Source organism: Thamnophis sirtalis, unplaced genomic scaffold, assembly GCF_051295495.1.
Source record: "Thamnophis sirtalis isolate CommonGarterSnake01/CBP01778 unplaced genomic scaffold, rThaSir2_p1.2 scaffold_3, whole genome shotgun sequence".
In the NCBI taxonomy this organism is placed as follows: Eukaryota; Metazoa; Chordata; class Lepidosauria; order Squamata; family Natricidae; genus Thamnophis; species Thamnophis sirtalis.
The window spans coordinates 119968904-119984387 of NW_028261383.1; the positions used below are offsets into that span (position 1 = coordinate 119968904).

At 36.1% G+C, this 15484-nt stretch overlaps 1 protein-coding gene across 1 annotated transcript in view; it reads left to right on the forward strand.

Annotated features, from left to right (window-relative positions):
• GAS7 (growth arrest specific 7) overlaps positions 1 to 15191 on the forward strand; it is a 144859-nt gene extending 129668 nt beyond the window's left edge. The window contains exons 8-14 of the mRNA XM_087709836.1: positions 1826 to 1900; positions 3146 to 3224; positions 4462 to 4590; positions 6659 to 6782; positions 8739 to 8818; positions 10310 to 10408; positions 10804 to 15191. Coding sequence (XP_087565962.1) covers positions 1826 to 1900; positions 3146 to 3224; positions 4462 to 4590; positions 6659 to 6782; positions 8739 to 8818; positions 10310 to 10408; positions 10804 to 10917 — 700 coding nt within the window. The 3' untranslated portion in view covers positions 10918 to 15191. The remainder of the gene's footprint in view (positions 1 to 1825; positions 1901 to 3145; positions 3225 to 4461; positions 4591 to 6658; positions 6783 to 8738; positions 8819 to 10309; positions 10409 to 10803) is intronic.
• Positions 15192 to 15484: the final 293 nt, after the last annotated feature.

Sequence of the window (15484 nt, forward strand, 5' to 3'; positions counted from 1 at the left end):
ATAGGAGGGAAGCTGTCAAAGAGAATGTCCACCTGCAGGGTTCCTCCTGTCACGCTACCCAAGAGTCCTGAGTAGGTATTCTATGATTGGCAGGATCTGGTGAGAAAATTTGATCAGGGAAAGGCAGTTTCTGAAATATATAGCCATTAAACCGTTAATGGGTTTAAAGATAGCAACCAGTACTGTGAATTGTACTTGGAGATCTAGTAGTAGCCAATCCATCTGCAACAGCAATGGAGTAAGATAGCAGTATCATGATGGATCAGTGAGATGTGAGTTGCTGCATACTGGACCAACTTAAATTTCTGGCTGGTCTGCAAAAGCAGCTCCATCTTCAACAAATTACAGCTGTCGTGTGCAGAAATATATCCTCATTTTCTGCCCTCTCACTTTATATACAGAAAGATATATACAGTGAGAAAACAAACAAAACGTTTTTTCTATGTAGCAAAATACCAATAGTCAAAAGTTCGTAGCAACAGAAATATGCTAAATCTTAAGAAATTTCCATTATCTTCAACAATATCTTCAACAATATCCTCATATTGTTTCCAAGGCTATTTTCCTTCCGATTTTCAGGGAGTGCAGCAATTGAGAGAGGGAGGGAGTTAGCAAAAACCATAGCCCCCTCTTTCCTAGGAATTTCAATCTCAGGAGCTCTGTTTCATAATGTCATTGCTCCAGGCCGGATGGATTAAAAACTAGCAAGCGCTATGTTTCCTCAGGTGTTTTTTTTAAATCGGAAAAGAGCTCTTATAATTACGAAGGACCCATTTAAATATTTGCTACAGCAAGAGAGGAGTACAATTTGCTTGAGTTCATTCCGAGTCCAGATGAGTCATGCTTCTTGCTGATTTTGACAGATCTCAGAAATCTCTCCACTCCCCCCACCCCCCCTTCCACCCAAATGCTCACATTAGCTCTGGTCATTTAAATAACTTAAAACGTCTGTGTGACATGGAAGGATAAACCAAGAGAAAAAGATAAACAGTTATTATTTATAGCTCCTCGGTATTTATCATTTTTCTTCTAAAAAGAGCATTCTTCTAAATCGTTTTCCACATAATAGGAGGGAGAGCAACTTGCAAGTGGCGATTGGAACATTCTGTTCCATGAATGGACTTGTCTGCCTGATCAGAGAGAGAGAGAGAAATAAAAGGGCTGCAGCATCGGTTCATTTCCTACAATTATACTTTGGCAAATTAATAGTGAAATGCTCTCATGACTCAAAGGGAGCTTTTAAGTATAAAAACTGTTTAGCATCCCTTTGATAAAATGTGGGCATCAACAAATCTTCACTCTTCAGAGCACAGGGAATGTTCTTTAACTTGAAATTTGGTTGTACTTGCTAGACCTTGTAAATCTAAGTTTGCTTTGCTCTTCATTCTTCCTTTATGAATGCAAGGACCTTTTTTTGACAAATAAGTATCACTGGAAACTTTTGGAAAGAAGTGGGTAAATACAAATCTTGTGTATTAATTTAAGAGTTATTCTATTCCTCCCTCTTTATCACTGCTTTATCAACTACAGAACAATTACCGCTAACAGAGGTATATAGGACAGCAATAGCACTCAGACCTATATAATTTCATTAGACTCATGGATATCCTATATAGGATTGTGATTATAATCCATGAGTTTAGTGAAATTGTTAAATTATCATTAATTTTCTTGGCAAACTTTGTGGGTAAACCTATAAATATATAAAAATACAGGTTCCAAGAGGCAAGTTGCTAAATGTACTGCATTTGATTGTAATTACAAACTACATTTCTAATACATAATAGCTTTTGGCTGATGTCACTGGTGGTTGTTTTTTTTCCAGAATAAAAATTGAAGAAGAATATGCCAAGAACCTATCTAAACTATCACAGAACTCCCTGGCTGCCCAGGAAGAAGGGTAAATTTGCATTTTTGTATTCTAATTACCTGCCAGATTACAGCCTGCTCTAGAATTGATAACATTAGGAGATTCATCTTCTTCTACAAGAAGATGAATCTTGTCTAATTCTTCTTCCATATATGGCTATGATATGTAAGCTGTATATTATAGCAGATGAAGGAAGAATTGAAATGGCAAAGATATTGAACTAGTCAAAATGGTTGGGTTTTTTTAAAATGATGTCCAAAGTTGTCATATTTGCTGCAATTGAAATAAGATACTTAGTTGACCCAAGGTCACTCTTTATATAGTAATATGGTGAAAGCATTGGGGCTTTCGCAGTTAATTTTTAAAATAAAAGCATTCACTATAAACCCTTTCAAACCCTTTAGGACAGTCCTATATGGAGTAGCAATACACACACACACATCCCTTTTCAGAGAGGGATACAGAGACACACTAATATTTGTGAATATAATTTGTTTGAGTAATTTCAGATACTGGCGTACTATAATATACATCTTATATATTAATAAGGCGCTTTACATTTCAGAGTGAGTAGATTATCCTTAGCTATTGTTTAGACATTTTAGCAGAAAACGGGGGATGAAATGTATTTATCACTTACATCCTATCTTTCTTTTCATGATGTTGCGTTGATTCCTTATATGATTTCCCATTCAGGTTCTAAACTAATCTAGATATACTTGTGATTGTTGTTGTTTTTGTGGATTCAGATTGCCTACTCAACATGTTGTAATAAAGATATTCTTCCTAAGTATTCTAAGTGTCTATAGAAATATTTATTCTAAATTACCCATCTGTTGTATGTGTAAAACGTGCTCAAATATAGTTTGGTAAATTTATCATGCACATCCCACATATGCTAAACTCTTGGCTTGATATGTAAATATGACAGGTAAAGTTTGATTCCATAGATTTGTAATTTCTCCTGTTTCATTATTTTCATCTTCTGAATCTAAAACTAAGAACACAAAAAAGTTGATGTTTTATTTGAAATAAACATTAGTTTTAAGACTTATATTGTGAGTTTCATTTATTAATCCTGAGGGTTGGATGAGATTTTTCTAAAGATAATCATGATTATGTCTTCACTGAATTCAATTTAGAGAGAGAGAATTATTGAAAGTAATGTTAAACGTTATGCTTTGGCTAATAGCTAATCCCATTAGCTGTGGTAATGATGAGTTTCAGATCCTAATGAAGAAGTCATTTCTTATTAACCAGGCTTATGCATTGCAGGACACTCGGTGAATCTTGGTCTCAGCTAAAAAAAAGCATGGCTGATGAAGCAGAGGTTCATCTTAAATTTTCCTCTAAGGTATCAAATCATTTCCTCTTAGTTGTCAAATGTAATCATGTTTTTATGGGCCTGAGATTACCTGAGATTATACTGTTCATTACCAATCTTGACAAAATTTCATTCCGAAAAGTTATTGGTTGTGATAGAATAAATTTAAATATGTGCTAATGTTTATCAGTGATTGGACCAGGGGTGTCACACTCGCAGCCCGCAGGCCAGATGCATCACGCGTTGGCCACGCCTACCCCCATTTTAGCAAAGGGGGGGAGTCACAATACATCACAAGGCAACAATGTAACACCACAAGTTTGATACCCTGGATTGGACAATATCATTACTTCAGTTTCTCCTCCCCCCCAAAAAATTAATATCCTAGCGCTCATCAAGATATTAATCGTAGTGGTAATAGTAGTAAAAACTGGCTACTTATTATTTAAGCAACTCCTGTTTTCATCATCGCATACAAAATTGCAATCCCAATATTTTATAATTGATGATATTTGGACAACCATTCAATTTGGATTGTAACTTATTTACCGTTAAGAAAGTAACTGATTCCTTTCTGAAATGCTGAAATTTTAGAATAGGCTATTCTAAGTGTCAGGAATCAAATCCTGCAGGAATTGTATCTTAAGTGTTCATTTTTTGTTTCAAAATTTACTATCCCTTCCCCCATACCTTCAACATAGAGAGAGAAACAGAAAATCCGTATATATCTTATTGTTGAAGTGGCAACTGCTTTGAAATCTTCAGGATTATGTTCTTCCTCTCTTGCTTTGAAGTGTTTGCTTTACACAGATATCTGAAGATCAAAACAGATATGAAATCCATGATTATATCACTTAGCTTTTTCCTACTTTTCAGAACTTTCTACAGCACTTTCCAGTTCTTCCTCCCATGCAAAAGGGATAGCATTTTTTTTCATGTAAACTTCAAGTCCTAATAGCTTCAGGCACATATAGTCCATATAGTTTTCTAGACAGGAGGATAGAAATAGGTTGGACTTTTTTTAACTCTCTTGTTTATTAGTTCATATTATCAGTATTTTCTGGCTTTTAACAACAAGCCAATCTGACTGATTTATCTTAGCATTTAGCCAAGATTGTTTATTGCTACCCCACAATGTGTAGAAACTAATTGGCTCTAAAATTCAGAAAGGAAGAATTCCTCCCATTTCTCCTACTCTAAATCCAAGTATTTCTCTCCCATCCCCACCCCTCTTAAACCATTTTTTTTCTTTTTTCCTTTATGCCAGCTCCAGGCAGAAGTGGAGAAACCACTACTCAACTTCCGTGAAAACTTCAAGAAAGATATGAAAAAGTATGACCATCATATTGCTGATTTGCGAAAACAGCTGGTTAGTAGATATGCAGCAGTGGAAAAGGTAAGAATTTTTCATAAATAAGGCAAAACTGGTGTGCATGCTCAAAAGCTTGTCATAGAAATCCTGGTAGGTAGGTAGGTAGGTAGGTAGGTAGATAGATAGATAGATGATAGATAGATAGATAGATAGATAGATAGATAGATAGATAGATAGATAGATAGATAGATAGATAGATAGATAGATAGATGATAGATAGATAGATAGATAGATAGATAGATAGATAGATAGATAGATAGATAGATAGATAGATATCTAAATGCTTCACAGTGCTTTACAACTCTCTTTGAGTGGTTTACAGAGTCAGCATATTGCCTCCAACAATCAGTCCTCATTTTACCAACCTCAGAAGGATAGAAGGCTGAGTCAACCTTGAGCCTGGTGAGATTTGAACTGCCACCAGTACTGCACTCTAGCCACTGCACCAACATGATAGATGATAGATAGATAGATAGATAGATAGATAGATAGATAGATAGATAGATAGATAGATAGATGATAGATAGATAGATAGATAGATAGATAGATGATAGATAGATAGATAGATAGATAGATAGATAGATAGATAGATAGATAGATAGATAGATATCTAAATGCTTCACAGTGCTTTACAACTCTCTTTGAGTGGTTTACAGAGTCAGCATATTGCCTCCAACAATCAGTCCTCATTTTACCAACCTCAGAAGGATAGAAGGCTGAGTCAACCTTGAGCCTGGTGAGATTTGAACTGCCACCAGTACTGCACTCTAGCCACTGCACCAACACGATAGATGATAGATAGATAGATAGATAGATAGATAGATAGATAGATAGATAGATAGATAGATAGATAGATAGATAGATAGATAGATAGATAGATGATAGATTGATAGATAGATGATAGATAGATAGATAGATAGATAGATAGATAGATAGATAGATGATAGATAGATAGATAGATAGATAAGTGGGTGGGGAGGGTCTGGGGGGGTGGATGGATGGATAACAGAGAGAGAGAGAGAGAGAGAGATGACAGACAGACAGGCAGACAGACAGATAGCTAGATCAGTATTTCTCAACCTTGGCTACTTGAAGATGTCCGGACTTCAACTCCCAGAATTCCCCAGCCAGCGACTGCTGGCTGGGGAATTCTGGGAGTTGAAGTCCGAACATCTTCAAGTGGCCAAGGTTGAGAAACACTGAGCTAGATAATATAGAAAGAGGCAGGCAGGAAGATATTTGAAAAAAATAGTACGTATGTAATGTGATTGTAAGAAAAATATGGTTCTTCAAATTGTAAGCCATCACTCCAAGTGGTCTGGTTGGCTATACTAGTGGAGTGACAGTCACACTGGGAAGAAAAGTAAGTGCCAGGATAGAGACATGTTGTCTAGTATATATTTTATGCCCTATGTCCTAAGGTATAACGAAAGATGCTGTCCTAGTGTCCTATAAACAATACTGAATATTTTTAACTACTAGTTTGGACAACTTGATAAGTGAAATGAATAGGTCAATAATTTTATCCTTTGCTTCTGCTGGCAAGAGGCCTCGAAAAGAACCAGCTTGTGAAAATACAATGTAATCTATTCAGCAATGATTTAAAGTGACTAAATAAAATAGGGTTCCAAAGAACAGTAACATTTAGACTTAAAAACCACTGCACTCTCTGGGTGGGTTGCAATGTTAGCATTATTTGCATATTGCCCCCAAGAGTCTGGGTCCTCATTTTACTGACTTCAGAAAGATCAACCTTGAGCTCTATCAGGATCGAACTCCAGGCTCTGGGCAGAGTTTGCCTGCAATACTGCATTTAACCACAGTGCCGCTAGGGCTCCTCAATAGTGTCACCTAAATACCACCTTTTTTTCAGACACTGGTGGTACTTTGGTTCCCAATAGTTTGGTGTTCAAGGTCTCATCCAGGAGATAGCGTACCAGTTCATTTCCTTGATGTTCTAGCTACAAAAGTCTTAGCACGTACTCTGTTTTTGCAGTGATTTAGCCTGTAAAAGAATAAATCTTATGGAAAGGAAAAGGCAGATAGATATTTCTTTCTGTGAAGAAATTTATGACTCTTGGTTTGTTTCAAGGCTCGAAAAGCATTAACAGAGAGGCAAAAGGATTTAGAGATGAAAACACAGCAGTTGGAGATAAAACTGAGCAACAAGACAGAAGAGGAAATTAAAAAGGCCAGGCGGAAGTCTACTCAAGCTGGTGAGTGTATGTAGAATGAGGACACTGTGCAAAGTACAAAGACACAGAAACAAGGAAATTTGAATGTCAAAGGGAAATGGAGTATAAAAAGCCTTCTATTGATTTATCTAGGAAGAAGAGCATGATTCATTAAATTTTGGCATTGATCAAAACTTCATTCTTTAAGTTTTTATCTATATTTTGTCTGATAAACCATATATGAAAAACCAGTTTGGATCTTCTGGCCATCTTGATCCTGTTTCCAGGATTTAGTTCCTTTGTAATAAAGACCATTATAGCTATCCCATACTTTCACTTTTAAGATGCATGTAAGGAAATTAAGGAAAAGTAGCCAGTATTAGAGGACATGAGTCCAGCACAATCTTCAGCTGGGTTGGACCATCTCTTATACCTCCAGCCAGGAAGGCCTCCTTGTTCCTGTCAAATGGATTTGAGAGTGTCCAACATACTTGGGCAGCATCAGCTGCAGAAGGCAAACCATCTATCTCATCACTGTACCAATCTTTCTTAAATTGAATCATGTGAACATTTTGGTTCACTATAGAGATAAATCAATTTAAAGTATTTCTCTTTTTTATGTATTTATCTGAACCGTGTGTCAAACAGAATTGGAGTTAACCTTTAGATTTTTTTCAGTTTGAAATTACTTATATTTGCTTTTGTAAAAAAAAAATATTGCTTGCATTGAACAGTAGATGGCAGGACAGATAATCAAATTATCACCTAAGTCAGCTTTACAATAAAACATATATATTATTGTATACGATTAATATAGATCCTACTCTTCTATCTCAGTGCAGAATTTGAGACATTGAATTACTGGGTTAGAAAGAAACAAGCATACAAAAGCCACTGAAAAGTGTGTTTGTTTCTGTCAGCAAAACTGCCAATAGGCAAAGCTGTGTGAAGATTCATCTACTCTTGGTTAAATTATCCTCCCATTTAGTTTTCTGATGTGTGCCTCTGTTTACAGCTGCATGTAAAGTTTATTTATTGCTGGTCAAATTGTATGTTTCATTGAATCCTGAAGTGAACAGAAGTTGACACAGGCTTTATCCAGCTGAGGTCCAATTTTAAACAGGACATCTTTCTGCAAGTCTGAACACATCCTTACAATTTATGTATGTGCAATTCTGCAAGGTAGAATGGGAAGAAATTTCAAAAGAAATTTGAAGATTTCTGTTTCTGCCTAAGAAACAGTGTTATAAAGTACTGACTGGCTGTTTCCTTATTTCAAATTCGAATCCACTACACACAAATAGGTAGTATGCAATCAAATCTCAGAAGGATTTTATATTTAACTTCCTTGTGGGAAGCTGTATCACCGCTGTTCACCAAAGGATTCTATGATAAGTATAATTTGATCACTAGTATCTAAACCTTTAGAATGCAATTTATAAATTGGAATCTCCAAAGGAAAGAAACAATAATTTTTCATTTGTAGTCAAATATTATTTTTCATTATTCTTTGGTCAGGGAGATTTCCATAAAGGAGGGAAAGGGGTAGGCAATAATAGAACTGAAGTTTGTTTCTACATCTTCTCTTAAATGTTCTTAATATGAAGTTAATGAGACATGCCAACCAGCCAGCTGAATTTGCAATATGTTTCTTAGTGACTTTCTCACTTCTACTAATGATGAAGAGATTAGTTTTTGCTTTTTTTCTTAATTAATTAGAATTAGCTACCAGGGCTGTGTAGTGCAGGGCTTCATATGAAAGGCAGGAAAAATGTTTGGATATACAGGAAAGCAATTATATAATACCTGTCTTGTCACATAGCATTTCCTTAAAGCAGCAGCGTCTTCCACAAAAATTATGCATAGCTGCAATACAATCCCAGGAAAGATCAGAAAATGAAATCATAATGGCACCGACATTAATAGAAAAGCACCCTTTGGGTAGGTGAATGAATTGCAAGACGCACTCACATGATGGTTTGGGAATTTGTTTTTTAGGAGATGATCTCATGCGTTGTGTGGATTTGTATAACCAAGCTCAGTCAAAATGGTTTGAAGAAATGGTAACCACCTCTCTGGTAAGTTAAATTTTAGCCTCGTCCTACAGTGCATATTTCAGAAATAAGGTGTTGTTTTTTTCACCTTGAATGTAATTTACATATATTAGCCCACTTTATTTATAACCATGTTTCTAAATACTAAAATCCCTGTACTTGAATTTTTGTTCAAACTTGGTTGTATATTTTCCCTTCCTTAGACTAAAAATATCTTTTTTTTAAAAAAATAATGGGGCTACCTTTGGAAGCATATGAATTTACATTACATATTTATAAACAGTCTGTATCTTTACCATTTACACTTCCTAGTCTTCTGTCTAGAAATTGCTCTATGTCATATCACTATGTAGATCCCCTACTTGAAGCAATGCCTCTTCCTATATGAACCTCCATGCTTTAAGAGGTCACTTGAGGAGGTTTGTCAATAGTTGCTGTGCCCTTGTCTTGTGGTGAGCCAAGATTAAGCCTTTTTGGTTGCTAACTCAGCTCTTTGGAATGCATGGCCTGCAATGTTGCGGGGCCTGGCACTTTTATTAACTTTTTTTAAAAAGCTTTTTAAAATATATTCTTTTGTTGCAAGGTAATGACTAACATTTTCAACTAGCTTGTTCTAATTGCCATTTAACTGTTTTTAATGTCTTGATTTTAAAATTCTTTTATATTATAAAATGCTGAGACATCTTGATAGCCAGTGGGATGCCATGTTAAATAAATGCATGGTAAAATAGATCAGAACCAGTTTGGTGTGTAGTGGTTAAGCCACCAAGCTAGAGACTGGGAGTTCTAGTCCCGTCTGAGGCACAAATCCAGTTGGGTGACCTTGGACCAGTCACTCTCTGAGCCCTAAGAATCTGTCAGTGATGAACCACTTTCAAAAAACCTTGCCAAGAAAACTGCAGAGACTAGTCTAGACAGTCACAGGGAATCAAAAAGCTGTCTTAAAAGCACAAACATAAACACACAAAAAAAACAAGTTCTATTTTTTTCACATTATTGACTCATTTAGCACATATACTCCTTTCTTCAATTTTACAATTTTTGAGAAAATATTTATTTGTCCACTCAGATCAGAACAATGGATTATATTTGAAGTGTGGGGGAAAGGAAAGGAAAGGAAAAAAAAATTCAAAGGGAGTCACAATAGTGTATCATAGTGAGAAATTTTGATTTGTTTTGCTTGTACTGCTAAAAGTTAGAGTTCGGTAAAATAAGATATTTTGAGGGATTAAACCTATCAAAGAATTTGATATTCTATTTCTGATTTTATTTTACTTTTTTATTGACAATCATATCTTGCCTGGCTTGCCATCAAATTCTGATGACATGATTTTTGAGACTCCCAAGGGCCATAACAATTGTCCCACTATGTGGATTGCCCACCTTTGCTTTAGGGAGCAATTACAAAGTACCCAAACAGACCAAAATGAATAAACATTTGCTTTATATTTGATTCACAGTGGTGGGGCTTTATTCCTTATCCATTAATGAGTGTATTTCATTCTTTCATTTCAGGAACTCGAGAGGCTAGAAGTCGAGAGGGTGGAAATGATTCGGCAGCACCTTTGCCAATATACACAGTTGCGACACGAGACAGACATGTTCAACCAAAGTGTGAGTCTGCTTATCTTGGAATCCTTTCTCATGCTGTACTGGCGAGCTTTATAGAAATCTGAAAACTTATATAGAATCCTTTGTGTGCTTATGTACGTGACTGCATAAAAACAGATAACTCAGCTCTCCCAGTAAGTATTGTTTACTTTGAGTCAGGATGAGTCACGTGGCACTCTTGAAATGAGATTCTTGACAGTATAAGGTCAGGATTCAAGACCCACATTGGAAGTGGGCATTTATAATGCCTAATTCCATAAAGTTAAACATAAAAGAGCAGATCTGCATGTTGAAGAAGAAAAATAAATGGGCTCCTGTATATTATACTCTTAACTGTCTACCAGGCATCCATTTGTAGATACGGGAAAACAATGGCACGTGGCTCTTGTGTTTTTCAGACAGTGGAACCTGTGGATCAGTTGCTTCAGAAAGTGGATCCAGCCAAAGACAGAGAACTGTGGGTAAAAGAACACAAAACCGGTAACATCAGACCTGTGGATATGGAGATATAGACTTCCGTGACCAGGTGGGCTTTTGAGTCCACCCAGTTCGAGGGATTTCCATAAAGCTTCAAGAGGAGGAACAGGAGAGATGTTCCATTGTCAGCTTCCATATCTATTTATTATTGTCTGTAGGGACTATTTCTGTCATGTTTGATCATTATTCCATTCCTATAGTGCTATGCCTTAAACATCCAACATTCCAGGGTTGAGAAGCTACTCTTTTTTCTTCTTTTTGAAACTGGCTCCTAGAAGCCAAGCACGTGCAGCTCCCATGATCAATGGCTGGGTCTGTTTGCTGGTACAAAAAGAATCTTGCTATTCTGTGGTTATCTATTTTGTGCTACTCCCCTTGCATGATGCTCTGTTTTGTACCGTAATGTTAAGACACAAATAAGGCTGTGCCAAACCTATGGACGGATGAGTTTGAATGTGATTCTGGAAGTAGGGAGATCCTCCTGAACGTTCCCACTGAAGTAGGCGGGAGTGGGGAGGTGGTTTTAAATTCCCCCCCTCCACCTCCTCTCTCACCTACACTTTATGAAATGGAGTTCATAATGCTTACCTACCTCACAGGGATGTTGTGAGGATAATATCTTTGTAGAGTGTTATGTTTTAACAACCATTGTCTCCTATAACTGCAAATACTATTGCAAGGCTACAGTGAAAAGGCTTGTTTGAGTAAAGAAAAGGAGGCCGTGGGTCAGGAGACAATGTACCCAAAGAAATACGCTTGGGTTGGCCCTCTTTTATACTGTCTCAGGTACTTAACTGGCTGCAGTCCTCAAGCTACTTGTGATCTTTTGACTTCTCCAGGATCTGCAGAAATGATCAGAGAATTGGAACTATTGACTTTCCCCCCAATAGAAAAAGAGCACTTTCAAGACACAGTTGCCTCTTATCCTGTGTGCTTCAAGAGCCTTTGGAAGAGTGTAAGAAACCATATTCCAAGTGCATCTCCATCTGCAAAATAACCCTACATGAGTGTTAGGTTATTTAGAGGCTAGGATCTTGACTCTGCCAAATATGTCTTCCCTGATTTCCAATTTTGTGTTCATGTCACAGAGATCCCTGCACTGATGACAACAGCAAAATTCTAATGGAACTTAGGTACAGCGGAAGATTTTGCAAGCCTTTGGCTCTTGAGTTCCCACACTCTGGCAGCTATTTTTTTAAAAAAGTGTTTTATTTTATAACAGAGTTCAGGCCATATTAAGTCTCGTTATAAAACTATCAGATGGTCAAAAATCAGCACAAGTGAGTTAAGAAGTGACTATATGAATCCAGCCAAAGACACATTATACAGCTAGATATTTTCAGAAATGCAGCTATTTTGATGGTACTTCAAGGCTTTACCAATTGATCCTTAGCTCCTGTATTTCAGAAACTGTTGGGGGAAAACCACCATGTTCTTTGTTCCCCTCCTTTTTTCATTTGTCTTGCAATGGTGTTTGTACAGGACAACTATTTGCTTCAAGTATCAGGGCTTTAAAAAAATTTTTTGTACTGCCAAGTATTTTGTTTGAACATGTGTCACAAACATCTACTATTCATTTCATTATTTCTTAAATCTTTATTTTTCCAGGAATACATTTGTCAGGTTTTTTTTTTTACCAGACTTTCCATCAGCACTATAACTCTTGTCCTTTCTATTTTCAAAGTAATGGTTTTAACTGCAACTACAAAAATGTAATATAGATAACCTAAGCCTCTTACATTTAAAAACATATAGGAGGAAATTTGGGATAAGAGATGGCATTGTTTTTTCTGGATTATTTGATGCTTACATTATTAAACACAGTATGAAGAAAGCTATTCCAGTTAATTACCACTCAAATGTGCCCTCATTTGATTGATTCTTTTCCCTTTCCCTTCGGCTTGTTTTCTATTATCAACAAAATCCTCTTTTTCATCTCCAAGGGCATCACAGGTTTATAATAAATATATATATATATATATAGTCTTTTTCCCAAGAAGCTGACTGTCAAGATTTGCAAAAAGTACAATTTATCCTGCTGGTATGTGTGAGTACATTAAGGCCTGGATCGAAAACAATAAAAAAAAGAATTTCTAAGGCATCTATTTAGTTCCTTTCCTGTTTTGAAGCTTGTGATATTTCAGTATTCCTTGCAACCTTTCTCTAACTGTCTGTTTTCAGAACTTCCTTCAGTTGTTGACCATTGATTTTCTGGGCTTTTTCTGTTTTCCATACTTGATACTGTTTAACTATATGTTCTTTTGATAAAATGGACTGCAATTATTTGTACATTCCACTACAACTTTCTTCACGATCACCAAGCAAACTGCTCGTGGCATATTACGAAAATTGCTATTTCCAAATTATATTTTAAGATTCACTTTAAATCTGACTGAATTTAAAATACCCATCTTATTTTTCTAGATAAAAAAATAGTCAAAGCACCTTAATTGTAAATGTAAAACACTGTCTGGATCATTTGATTTTCATGTATCTGCTGCTTTCTATCAACTAACAATTGTCTCTTTTCTTCTTTTTATCTTCCATGATTATCTTAACCATTACTACGCTTTTCTCTTTTCTTCTTTCATTGAAAGCTCCAGTGATTGGTAATGGCAAAATGTGATTTGATTGCAGGAAAATCCCCAAAATTTTAAAGAAGTTTGTAAATAGATTTGTATTGCTGTTATTATTTCAAATACTACAGTGTATTTCTCGGACTAGCTTAATCTATGTTTCCTTTTAAGTTCTACGTGCCTTCTAAACATTATTATTTTATATGAAGGATAAAAGTACACATTGTTCACCAGACTCCTTTTTGTGCTCCTCGAGGTTTTGGTGAAAAGATTGGAACCATTTCTATGTCTTTTAAGGGCCTATGAGCTATTAAGGGCCAAAATCAGGGCTGTAAGCCTTGCAATTGCTTAAGATGCTAATTGCATCACTTAAAACTCCTCATGCCACCATGGTCTCAGTACTTTTTGAGTTCAGCTCTCAATGTGACATGCAAAGCTCAGATGCTTTCAGTCTTATAATAGCATTCCTTGCAATTCTACTTAAAAAATCTATTATTTGGGATCAATTACAGGCAATCCTCCACCTCTGACCACAACTGAGCCCAAAATTTCTACTGCTAAGAAAGACATTTGTTAAGTGAGTTTTTGACCCATGCTATATGACCTTTCTTGCCACATTTGTTAAGTGAATCATGGCATGTTAAGTTAGTAACATGGTTGTTAAGTGAATCTTCCCCATTGACTTTGCTTGTCAGAAGGTTGCAAAAGGGGATCACATGACTTCAGGATACAGCAGCCATTATAAATATGAATCAGTTGCCAAGCATCTGAATTTTGATCCCACAAACATAGGGATGCTGCAGCTGTCATAAGTGTGAAAAATGGGCATAAGTCATTTTTTCAGTGCCATTGTAACTTTGAATGAGTCATTAAATGAACTTGCAAATCGAGGACTACCTGTAGTTATTTCAAGGAAAATAATCACCAATCCCTTTGTTTTAGCTTGGTAGAAGTCTTTTTGCCAGCTTCTTCAGAACCATTGAGCTTTCAAATTTATTTGGCCCATCAGACTCAAATCACTGGTGCTACTTTTAGTATTCTTTTTCCATTCTTGTTTTTCTAGGACAAGATATAACTCATTTGAATGGTCTCGTTGAAGTTTTCTTTCACCATGGAAAGCAGTTGTGGGTGAAACCTGCATATTTTCTCTTAAGCTTTGCTCTTTGGAACATTCCACCGCTCAGTTGCTTTCTGATTTGTGTTTTGGACTAGTGATATGTCTACATCTAGACTTCCTTGACTCCAAAAGGTAGAATGAGAAAGCCCATATATTAGGGACGCAGAGGAACAAGAGGATTAGCATGTCAGACCTGTGAGACTCTTTTTCTGTTTTTGAAGTTCAACACCTCACTGCCTTTTAAATATGCCTGTTATTATTACCCTTTTATATTGCAGTGGATTTGCCACTGGGTTTTTTTTTTCTTTGCAAATCTTACTCACTGCATTCCTGTTACATGACATTTTGGTATGACTTACAATTGTGGGATGATTTGCAAGTGTACTTTGTGCCTTTTGCTTCACGGAATGTTTATATTCGTTCATATTTAGCTTGGATGTTCATCAGATTAGCCAGACGTTTACAACCTGATTTTGTTTAATGTGGTTTCTAGCTGCTTAATCTCTCTTAATTACATAACTGCCATTCCTTAAACATTCCCAATGCTCAAGATTTGATTTATTCTCCTCTCAGGATTCACAAGATAGTAATGCTTTGTGAAATTCTCTTTCTAACCAAGTAAAATATTAAGAGAGAATTACTTTTCTTTTTGCAAAGGAAGCACTTTGGATTACTGAAATTAGAAGTGCGATATTTGGCATATTTTGAGTTCCATGTCAGCTTTAGAGATGAATGCAAGCATAGATCAACAGTGTAATGTTGTAGTATGAAGAACTTCTTATTTACTATTGTGACTATGCCACGCTCCCCCCCCCCCAATCATGATTACATGTTCAGTGGACATAATTTGTTCTCACTAAACTATTTGGAGGGTTCCTTTCCAAAGGTTTGCTATAAATACTTTTGCAC